Source organism: Lynx canadensis, chromosome D3 (assembly GCF_007474595.2).
Source record: "Lynx canadensis isolate LIC74 chromosome D3, mLynCan4.pri.v2, whole genome shotgun sequence".
Classification (NCBI taxonomy): domain Eukaryota; kingdom Metazoa; phylum Chordata; class Mammalia; order Carnivora; family Felidae; genus Lynx; species Lynx canadensis.
The window spans coordinates 86,448,032-86,459,761 of record NC_044314.2 but is presented as its reverse complement, the minus strand read 5'-3'; the positions used below and the strand labels follow the sequence as shown (position 1 = coordinate 86,459,761).

Here is an 11,730-nt window from a genome sequence, read left to right as displayed (position 1 = left end):
GTCAGGACCCACAGGCCTGGCACCACGGCCTGGTCTTTGCCTTCTAGAGGCTTTTCTCTCAAGAGCCTGTGGAGGAAGAACGATGGTGAAGGAGGCTGTAAAATTGAGTCCCCAGTGGGCTGTTCCTCTGAGACCCAAGGCCCCAAAGCTCCCTGCCTGGGACTGCTTTACTGAACAGCCTGTGTCTGTGGCAGGGACGTACCCTCTAATCTCCAGCCTTTGCTCAAGCCTTGCCCTCAGCCAGGAGTGTCTTCCCTTCTGTTTCCTGGAGGGCTTTTACTCGTCCCACAAGACATGATTTAGGGTATGGATCATCTGGGATACTCTGGGTGGATAACCCCACTGTCAGTCATCTGGGGAAGAGGCCGGCCTTCAGAAAGCCAAGTATAACTCAGAGGCAAGCCCAGGGGCACCTGGGTGGTTCAGTCGGTAAGGCATCTGGTCAGCTCAGGTCATGATCTTGCCGTTCATGAGTTTGAGCCCCACATCGGGCTCTGAGCTGACCTCTCAGAGCCTGGAACCTGCTTCGGATTCTGTGTCTCCCTCTCTCTCTCTGCCCCTCCCCTGCTCACTCTCTCTCTCTCTCAAAAATAAATAAACATTTAAAAAATGAAAAAAAAAAAAAAAAAAAGGTAAGCCCAAAGCAGCGGGGAGTGGGCAATTCTTGCCTTTTCCTGCACCTCATTCTCTGGGAGCTGGGTTTCTGGGGTCTAAACATGATTGAAGATAGTAACTGTAATAGTAGTAACGGTAGCAGCCAACATTTATTGAGATTTACTCTGTGCCAGGACCTGTCACAAGCACTTCACCTGTATTAATTCATCTAATCCTTGCGATGACCCGAGAGTAGGCACTGTTAGTCTTCCCCTCCTAGAGGAGGAAACTGGGGCCCAGAGAAGCTAAGATACTTACCTGAGGTGACAGAGGTCTAACGTGCTGGAGCTCTGAAGACTGTTAGAAGAGGTTGCTTCAGAAGTCCAAAATGGGTTCTCATCATCCTTGTTATATCTTTTTCTTCAGCTCTGAACCATCTAAGTCTCTGTCACATGGGAGCGTTGAAAGGGGAAGTTGGAGGGGAGAGAAAGACTCCTTCCGAGAGAATGACACCCAATCAGCAGTCAGAGTTACCATATGGGCAACCACCCCTCCTTCTGGATTCGTCCAGGAGAGACTCCAAGCCCTGGGACAGACGAGCGGGGGCCCCCGTGGGAAACGATCCAGGGAAAACTGACCTGAAGGGCCACAATTGACTCACAACATTGAAAAGTTCAGGAGGAGAGCTGGCTTCAGGGCCGGCTGGGGCCAAGTGCTCAAATGCTGCCCTCGGGAAGCTCACATTCTCCATCGTTCAACTCTTTCTTGTGTTCAAGTCACTTGCAGGCAGGCCTCTCCCTACCGTGCTGGCCCTCTAGGGAATTCTCTAGTGACTACTTTAGTGGGACTCTTTTCTAGCAGTTCCCACGGAAATCTCAGGGCTGACTGTCACTGGGCCACAATGGCTTATGTGATCATCCTTGAACCAACTGTGGCCAGGGGGTGGGACCATGCGGGTGGTGCAGGCCTGGGTCACCTGGCTGTCCCTGGGACTGAGTGGACAAGGGTGACCTCTACTGGCAGAAGAGGGGAATGCAACTGGCAAAGAGCGTGTGTCTATTAGCCTCCGGAGGGAAATAAAAAAGATTCCTCGCTCACAGGAGCGGGGATTGTTAGACTTGGCCTTTAAGGTCTGCACTCCCACCTCGGTCTTGACTGTGGCCCTCCATGGTCCTTGTTGGCTTAGTCTGGGCTAAGACCCAGACCTCAGTTTCCCTACCTGTCTCTCCCAGCCCACCTGAATCCACCAGCTGGGCTGCAGTATTGACTGGCTGGGAGCACACGGCCTTTTGCCAACTCCCGGCCTCCTGCTTGGCCCACTGCCCCAGTTCCCTGGTTGCTTTGCCCCCATCTCCAGCCTTGGCTTTTTCCAATCCATGCCATTCCCTGGAAATCCTGTCCCCAGTCCAGCAGAGCCCTGGTTCAGAAACCTCCAGCCTACTCCTTGGTGTCAACCAGGAAAACGAACTTCTCATCCCCATGCCTGGACTCCTTGCACCATCCCTGACCCCGCCCCCTCATCAAAGGCACCTTCCCTAGTTCCGAACGGTGTTGGCCATCCTGGCACGCTGGCTCACTTCTTTGCCTATAGCTGAAGGGACAAACTTGAGTCACTGCTGCCCCGGGCCCAGCATACACGTGGTGCTCACACGAATGCTTGCAAAGCTGCATTTTCCAGCTCTTGTGCATGACTGCTTCTCAATTAACGGACAGGAGAGGAAGTCAGGCAGCTCCACAGACGGACAGGAAGCGGCAAGAGACAGAGAAGCCAAGAGAGTCACAGAGAGAGTGAGCGGATGACTGAGAAACAGATCTGGGGGGGAGAGGGGTGGAGAGAAGGGTGGCGGATCCACAGGGACAAGTCTGGAAGGGACGGAGCTTCATCCAGGACGGGGACGCGGACAGGCGGGGAAGACAGAAAAGGAGAGCGCAAAAGGGTGCCAACTGAAGCATATTTTTGGTTGAGCAAACAAAGTCCCTATGATTTCTGTTTTGTCAAGCCGAACTTTATCAGGAGTTCAGGAGTCTCTTTCGCTGAGCAATCAATCCCGGGAAAAACACTAGAACATGGCAAAAAAGAAGGGGGTGGGAGGGAGAGGCAGACAAAACAGAACATTTGCCTCCAGGTGGGTTGGCACAGGCAGGCCTCACTAAAACAATAATCCCATCCCTGCCCTCCCTGCTGGCAGATCAGCCTCGGCCAGGTTTCAGGTGGAAGAGGAGATGGTGAGACAGGCCAGAGAAAAGGAAACCATGGAGGGAGACTCCAGGGAGGGAGCCTGAGCTGCCAGGGAGAGAAGCGCCCCAAACGCCAGGAGGGGAAAGGGCCCCGGGAAGGTTCTGCCTCCGGCCTGGCCGCGGGTCACTTAAGCCAAGACAAAGTTGCGATCCACGTCCGGGCCGACTCCTCGCAAAGTCGAGGACCGGGGCCTTTCCGTGGGGGCCCTGCCTGGCTATGCGACTGTTTCTGTGTCCTCGCCTCAGCGAGGAGGTCTGTCACCCCTGTGTCCAGTGTCCAGCTGGTGCTTAACGGTGGCAGCTAACGTGACCCTGGGAGGCAACAGTCCCTGCGTGCAAGGAGCTTAGTGCCCTGCACAAAGTCAGGGCCACACGGTCGTGCACGAGAGAGAGGCCAGAGCAGCTGGCGAGGGGCCCTCTCGCCATCCATCAGATTTTACCCTTTATTACGATGCTAGAAAGCCACGTGGTGTTCATGATTTGAATTTTTTTTTTATTTTCTGAAATGGAACCATTGTACATTGTACAAACCATATCTACTGATGGAATAAATAAGTGAAAAATTATACTGCTGTACAACACACCAAAAAGAAAGAAAAAAAAAAAACGTAAGAGGAAAAAAAAATTAGGTAACGGTGAAAAAAGGTCTTTATACCTCTAACCAGGTCCTTGGCGATAATGAACATTCCAAACCATGACATCGTTTGTAATGAGAGGTCACCACCCTATAGATCGGTCAACTGCCCTCCAGGTTCTGGGTGTAAAAGTGCCAGCACTTTGTGGAATGTGTAGCCGAAGCCTCCCCGACTTCGTGTGTGGCGGGGAGTAAGGTTGCCCTGGGAGCCCTTTAGGCCACAGGGCCTGGTGTCCGCGGAAGGCATCTGCTGAGGACCCCCGCCCCTGGCTCGGTCGGCTGAAAGGTCTTAGATTCTGTGGTGGGAGGAGGGCGAGGGGCGCAGGGTGGGTGGGCAACAGTGGCTCCGAGGAGCGGACCGCGTCGGGGAAGGAAGCACGTGTGGATTTTTGCAGTCTAACGATGCCGCGCGGGAGGCCTTCCCGGCCAGCGATGCGTGCGGGGCCACTGGCGCTTTGCCTGGCGTGGCCGCGGCGGGGCCGGGTGGGTCCCCGGCCACGGGCCCCTTCCTACCTTCATCAGGCACTTCAGAGAAAAACTAATGACAGCCTCGGTGTCGTGGATGTGGTCTCCGTCCTCAACCGCGTTGACTCCCCTTGCCCGTCCAGAGAGGGCACCGCAACCGGAAGGCGCCCAGGGGACCCCGGCCGACTCGCCGTTCCTGTGGATGCGTGTGTGGGTCTCCTTCGGCTGTCTTGCTCCTAACCTCTCATTTCCCAAAAAAGAAAGGAGATAAATCTCCAAATTCACCTTTCATCAAAATGGAGTTTTGCCGCAAAGAAAAAAAGTTAAGTTACTCTAGCTCTAGAGGATCTGGAGGTAAAGCCGCCTTGAGAGATGCTGAGAGGTAACGCAGAACACAGTTCTCCACAGAACTGACTGCCTGAGGGGCAAAATTGAGAAGGATTTTTTTTTTTTTAAGACAGAAACCTTTCGGCATTGCGAACTTCAACATTAAGATTCTCAAAGTTTGTTGTGTTTTTTTTTTTTTTGTTTTGTTTTGTTGTTTTTTTTTTCCCTTATTTCAGGAGACATTTTTGCATGAGGTATTTGAAATTCAGGAACATTTTGATTCTTCTTGAAGTGCAGGAAATAGATTGGCTCCCTTAAAAAAAAAGTAAGAGCCTCACCCTCAGAAACTTAGAAACTGGAATCTGGCAGACACTTCCCATGGTGGTCAGGAGAGAGATCCACACGTCAAAGGTGGTACCTGAATATATGCACCAATCAGCAAAACAAAAACGAAAACAAAAAAACCACAAAACAACAACAAAATAACCCCCCCTCAACCCTCCCACCCCCTCACACAACTCAAAGGAAGTTGAACTCCAGTGCAGTAAAGAAAGCTCAGGAAAAGGGTTAAGGTCCGAGGAGTCCATCTAGGAATTAAGAGCAAACCAGGCCTCAGAACCAAACGATCAGGCGGTCTGTCCACGGGGGGCATCGCCGTTTGAGTGAGAGGAAGCTGTCCTGGCACAGGCACAGGACGGAGGCCAGGGGATGGGGGCTCAATCACCCCTTTCTGGAGGAGCGTAGAGCTTTCTGCTCCCCGGTGCCTTGTTTCTGGCCTTTGAGGCCCGATCATCAGGGTCTGCTCCCCAGTGGGGACCATCAGCGCATCCTGGGAGCGAGAGGCGATGGACTGTTGTTGGCTCTGAAGAGTCAGGAACGCTTTGCCATCTCCCCTCCCCACCTGGGGGGCGTGGGGGGAGAGCCCAGAGGAGCCGGGGAGGCGGAGGGCAGCAGGTTACTGTGGATTTGAAATCCAGGCAACACGCTAGGAGAGAAAGTTCAGCACCAGCTCTTTTTGCCATCTGCTCCCAGCCTCCTCAGCCCTTTCATCATCCTAAGGAGACAATCCTGCAGTCAGCCACAGAAGCCATGTCGTCTTCGGAGGTGTGGGAGAAAGCGGTATGGTGGGGATAGAGGGTGGAAGTGCCAGAACAATCTAAGGGTTCCGTGTATCCGTCTGGGCCACGGTGGGCTTGGAAACACCGGCCTCAGATGCCCCGAGGAAGTGAGAGCACATCCAGTGGCCCGCCCTCGGGGACAGTGCCCCGAGACATCGAGACTCCTCGGACCTTGGACCCAGGCCCCAGGGCGTGCTCAACGCCCTCCCTCCGCACCTGCAAATCAGGTGGCCAAGGAGGTCCTGCTCTTCCGAGGCCTCAGTTTCCCCTCCTCCCTGCCTGCTCCGCTCCAGCTGAAGTCCCGGGTCAGGAAGGGGAGAGATGTTGAGGACGGTGGCACCGGCTGCCTGGACGAAACCGAGGGCACTTTGCAAAGGGAGATGCAAAACAACCGGGAAAACATGCCAGAGGTCACCTCAAGGGCACAAGGCACAAAAAAAGAAAGCGGAAGGAATCGGCTGAACAGTGAAATGCCCCGACGAAAACCGATTTCCTGATCGGCACCACCCTCAAGTATAGCTTATATCGTTAAATAGAGAAGTGGGGGGTGGCGGAGAGGGGAACGAAACAATACAGCAGCAACACAAATGTAATCTTGGCTTCAGAGACAGTGTGCAGACCCTCCTGAGTGCTGTCGACTCCGCCTTCCCAAGGACGGTCCCTTCGAGACTCAAGTGTTTTGCTTCACAGCAGAAAGTTCTTCAGTGTCTGAGAAGTTACGCTGTTCTGGGTTTTCTTGGATTTGCACTTGGTAAACTTGGAAAGTTAGTAGTTCTGTCTGCACCCGAGAGGAATCGCTCGGGGGAAGTTGTTCTAGAATTCAGCCTGCAGATGGCTCTCCCGTGGAACGTGGACAGCAGGACTGAACGTAGTGTCTACATCTCTTCGGAGTTCTGTTGCGAGGCCTCCAGTTTCAGCTTCTTAGAGGGTGGGACTCCTTCCAAATCCTTGGGGAAGAAGAAGGGAGAACAGAGGTTAACAGCCAGGGGGGCAGTTTCGGCCAGCCGTGAGGTAGAAGGTCAGCCCAGGAGGAAACTGAGGCCCACCCCCTGTGGTTCCAGCCTGAGGTTCTGGCCCTGTGCTCTGTGCTCACCAAGCCCCGCGTCACCTGGGTCCCCCGTCCCTGCCACGGTGGCTTCCCTGTGGGTCTTCAAGCATACCGCCACCCACGACCGTTACCACACTGCCCCCTGGGCCTCTAAAGCTTCTCTGTCCCCTTCACCACACAGGCCGGGGGAGGGTTTCCCCATTATCAGCCCTCCAATCTGTAATTAATCGCTACGGTAATCATTTGTACACAAGTCCCAAGGGCACCTCTCCAAGCTCGAAGAAGGCCTGGTCCAACCTTGCCGTATGGACAATGGCTCCTCCAGAGCTCCGCACAGGTGCCTGGCCTGGGCACACACTCGGCGTTTGTTGAATGCACTTGTGCGTTTTTCTGGGGAAAAGGCCCATAGTTGTGACCGAACTCCTAGATCCCATGACCCAAAAAAGGTTCAGCACTCATTCTCCCACCCTGACTTTCCCATTCAGGCATCGCCCATCACCCGAGACCAGCTGTTGACCTTATCCACCTCGACTGCACCCCCGTGTCCGTCCAGGATACCACACCTGCCCAGGATAAAGCTGACGGTAGCCAGGAGGCCTCGTTTGCTCGCCCTGTGCCCACACCCCCCACGTACTAGCAAGTATCACCGACTCCATCTCCAAATACCCCTGGCCTGCTGCCCCATCCGTTGTCCTCACCACCATCACCTGCCCAGAGAAAGCGGCATCCTGTTCCGAGATCTCCCTGTGCAGCCTTTGCCAACGTCTAACCAATCCCAAAATAGAAATCACACACAGAACATAAAGCCTGCCGACGCTTTCCCACTGACTTCAGAGCAAAATCCCAACTCCTTACCGGGCTGAGAGGGCTCAGCGGCCAGCCCAGGCCTACCTCTGTGCCTCGCCTCGCCGTGCTCTTCCTTGTCTGCTAGGCCCCGGCTCCCCTGGCCCCCCTTTTGTTCCTCAGGCTCGTTCCTGTCTCCAGGCCCAGGCACCTTTGGTTTCTCTGCCCAGAAAGCCTGCCCTATTTTCCCATCCTTCAAATTCCCGCTCAAAGCCCCTTTCTCTGCCTATACCAGCCCGAAGAACCCTCCACTGTCAGGCCTCCTTGTTCTGGTTCTCCTGAAGCACGTGTTGGGACCTCGTATTCCTCCTGTGCCTGCTGTATTCCGGCTGTGTCTTCCTCCCCGGCCCCATCGTGAGCCCCAAGAGGGCAGGAGGGACCCCGTCTCTGGCTCACCCTGGGTCTCTAGTATCTGGTCGAGAGCCTGGCCCACAGCAGGTGCCCAACAAATGTTCCATAGAGGTCCTAGACCTTGATGCAGGCTGTGTATGAGTTTCTTTAAAAAAATTTTTTTTTAATGTTTGTTTATTTTTGAGAGAGACAGAGCATGAGCAGGGGAGGGGCAGAGAGAGAGGGAGACACTGAACCCAAAGCAGGCTCCAGGCTCTGAGCGGTCAGCACAGAATCTGATGTGGGGCTGGAACCCATGAACCGTGAGATCATGACCTGAGCCAAGCTGGACACTTAAAATGATTGAGCCACCCAGGCACCCCATCTTTTTTTTTTTTTTTTTAGTATTTCTTTTTGAGAGAGAAAGAGTGCACAAGCAGGGGAGGGGCAGAGAGAGGGGGACAGAGGATCCAAAGCAGGTTCCATGCTGACAGCACAGAGCCCAATGTGGGGCTCAAACTTGTAAACTGCGAGATCATGACCTGAGCCGAAGTCAGACACTCGACCGAGCCAGCCAGGAGACTGTGGGTGTGAGTTTCCTGTGGCAGACCCTGACAGTAGGTGTCGCAGGGAGGCAGAAAGAACCCCTCCATCTGTGTTCTCCCTTGTTCTCATTATGAAAGCGATAAACGCCCGATAAAGACAGAACAGCAGAAGGCAGGTACTGTGCCTTCCGAGGATGGTGGGTCCCGCTCGGGAGAAGGTCTTTGGTTCTGCAGAGCACCTGGGTGTGGGGGCAGCATGTGAGTTTGGGAGGGGAGCCTGGAGGGAGGTGAGCTGCTGTACAGGGCACAGGAGAGAAGGAGAGAGGGAAGAGGGAGGGAGTGAAAGAGGAACCACGAATTCAGGACAGTTGAGCCGGCAGAAGAGCCGAGTAAGTCTTCCTCATGGGGGAGGAAGGGAGGGTTTTTTGTTTGTTTTTGTTTTTGACATAGGAATGGCCACATTTCAACGTCAAGTTGTTTTGCTTAGCTGTGATGCATTCTGCACCTTGCTCACAAGCCTCGGAGCTCTGAGAGCGAGCGTCTGTCTGTGTGTGCGTGACAACAGCAGACGAGGCCCCGTTTCAGGTCTGGGTCCCCTGGAAATGGGAGTGGAGGTGGGGGGGGGGCATGTTAGAACAGGAGACCCCTGTACCATTCAGACATCTGCAGGGGAGGGGAGCACGAGATGCCCCCCAGGGTATGGATCAAAGTTTCAAGCTGGTCTTTCCTCCACTGAGTTCAGGAGGCCAGGAGATCCCAGCTGACATCCTGGTTCTACAAACTGTACACGGGGCTTTGATTTTTATTTTTAATCAAATGGGCTCATGCTATGCCTGAGGTTCTGTGTCTTGCTTTTCTCATTTCATGTTGTGAGGGTACTTCTTTATGGACGGTCTGTACCTGGGTCAACCACACTCTTTTTAAGAGCTATGTACCAGTCTGTTCTATCCGTGACCCCAGGATTAATTTAACCAGTCCCCTTTGACAAACTTAGGTTGTGGCTGATTTCCTGCCACTGCAAGCACATCTTCTATCAACACTCCCTCTGTTTCTGGGCAGAATACTCTGGAGGAGTATTCTGTAGGAGGAGGGGGCTGCAGATCCAAAGGGGCACTTCCTCTCGGGGGGACAGCCTGGCTTAAGGCTCTGCAAAGTGCAGACCATGTCCCGCACACCCTGCCTCTTCCAGTCTTTTGGCTACTGCTCCTTGTCAGGGTCTCCCAAGGTCCTGGAAAATAGTTTTATTCGTTGGCGTTTTGACACCCCTGAGTCCCCAACTCATCTTAGGTGAGCACAGTGGGCTGACGGTGAAAAAGCACGGCGGTGGCTTCCGAGGCATTCCTGTGTCCAGTGTCACAATGAGTGTGTTAACCCACATTCTCTCATCTCATCTGCGCCCTGGTCCCAAGACAGTCCTGTGACTCCATTTTGGCAGCTGCAGACAATGAGGCTCAGTCATGCTAAGTGAAGGAGTTGGCGGATTTGAACCCAGGATGTTTGCTCCTATCCACCGGCCACCTGCTTCTGCACTGTCTGATTCACACCAGATGCGCACAAACGGCGATGACCGAGATCGGGGTCCAAGCAAGGTGGGGGAGGGGGTGTGGTCAGTTGCAAAATGCTAAAGATGATTCGTCTGGCATTTAGGATTCTGCAGACTTACCGTCCCAGCTCTCAAGGAAGCTAACTTTGGGTCACGAGAGCAGGCGGGGCCTTTGTGGACCCGAGTAAACAAAGTGATAAGGCTAAGGCTGGGTTATAGGATGCTTCCTCCTTCTACACACCCTGTTCCCCGAGGACTGGGCCCACGTGTCTCTTTCCGCAAGACACCCAGGGTGCCCAGGGCGGATCGCAGGATGCTCACGAATCCCGCTCAGTGAATACAGGAAAGTTCCGATCTTCCAAGGAGAAAACAAACAAGATAACAGAAGCGCCTTTCAACGTACCCCCGACACCCCAACGGGCTCCCGGCCGATCTGGCTGCCCCTCTGAGGCCTCGATCGAGGTACCTGAGAGATTGCGGACGCCTCTGCAGCTAGACCCGCGTCTCCAGATGGCTGCCGTTCTACTTTCTCTGAACTGTTCATCGAGTTTTCCATTGAGGACTGTGAATTCTGCTCGTCAGAAGCATCTGAGGGAAAAGCAAAACGACAGAAGCTGTTTTCAGACACGTGAGATGCGGAGCCAGATGGACCAATTACTAAAAATACCTGGAACGGGGTAGTTTTGTGGCCAGGCGGTCTGTCAGCGCTGCAGTGAGCTGTGAGGGAGGGGGGCTGGGAAACCTCTTGGTTTTTTTGTGAGGTGGTTTTAACCTGCGAGGCCGCAGGCTGGCCCTGGGGCCTCCAACCCTCGCCTGCACTCCCACCACCTGCCGCGTGCCCAGAGAGGACATCTTAGGGATGCTACAGGCTTTGTGCCGTGTGCACCTGGCGCCCTCTGGTGGGCACAATGCGCTGCAACCGTCATGGCTGCTGACTCCTCCCTCCTGCGTTACAGAGCCTGCGTTCTCCACCTGGGGAGCCCACGGAGGTAACTGTCTTTGCAGACATTTCTCTTAATCACATGGGTATTTTCCTGACCGTAAGAGCAAGGACTGATCGTTGCGAGAAACGGCAGATACAGAAAAAAAAATAAAGTTAAAATCAGTGATTATCTCACACCACCCACAACTACCAACCCACTAACATTTCAGAGGATTTATTTCCTAACATTTCAGAGGATTTATTTTCATCTCTCCAGATGTTTTCCCCCTACATGCATATAATTCTCTGCTCTCCCCAAATAGAGATCACACAGAATTTTAGAAAAAATTTTCACATCTCGAAAAATTCTCTAAATACAAGAGTGCACAAAATGGCCGCACAGCTTCTCCCAAGCCATCACTGATTTATAGATCCTGTTTTGCCAATTATTTGGGCTATTTCTTATGCATCAGTCTCCCTGCTCCCCACCCTCCCTGCCACGTTCCTTCAGCCGTAGCTGGCTGCATGTGGCAGTGCGGCTGTGGAAGAAGAGACAGCAGTGTTTGTACCTGAAGCTTATTTTGGGTACCGAGCAGCCGAGCTCACGGGGGGAAACAGCAACATCCTGCCCAGGGCCCCATTCTGCTTGCACTCAAGGCCCCAACAACATATGTCACCCTGATTTTTCTAAAGTGCACTGGAACACTCAAGAATGCTTGCTTTTCTGGGGTTTCTGAGGCAGAAAAGAAAAAAAATCCAGGCTTAAGTTTTTTGTTGTTTTTTTTTTTTTTTTTTTAAGTTTATTTTGGGAGAGACGGAGAAAGCAAGGGGCAGAAAGAGAGGGAGAGAGAGAATCCCAAGCAGACTCCGCATTGTCAGTACAGAGCCCGATGTGGGGCTCGAACTCACACACCGTGAGATCATGACCTGAGCCGAAACCAAGAGTCGGACGCTTAACCTGCTGAGCCACCCAGACGCCCCTAGGCCTAGGTTTTAAAGCGAGCCAGGCAATATGGAGACGTGGAGCAAAGTCAGCAGCTCTCCGTGGCCTGAAGCCGCAGGGGAGCAGAGGGCTGGGGCTGGGGCCGGAAGGAGGCGTAAGACCTTCTTCCCCAGGAGGCTG

The 11,730-nt window shown here is 53.6% G+C and overlaps 1 protein-coding gene across 3 annotated transcripts in view; it reads right to left on the bottom strand.

Annotated features, from left to right (window-relative positions):
- Nucleotides 1–4,454: 4,454 nt before the first annotated feature.
- Nucleotides 4,455–11,730, bottom strand: part of BCL7A (BAF chromatin remodeling complex subunit BCL7A) — a 29,570-nt gene continuing 22,294 nt past the window's right edge. For 2 of the 3 annotated variants that reach the window (XM_030337008.2, XM_030337007.2), the window contains exons 5-6: nt 10,152–10,273; nt 4,455–6,323 (exon numbers count right to left, since the gene is read on the bottom strand). In XM_030337008.2, coding sequence (XP_030192868.1) covers nt 6,252–6,323; nt 10,152–10,273 — 194 coding nt within the window. In that variant the 3' untranslated portion in view covers nt 4,455–6,251. Of the gene's footprint in view, nt 6,324–10,088; nt 10,274–11,730 lie in introns of all 3 variants that reach the window. The other variant, XM_032595397.1, reaches the window with a different exon arrangement.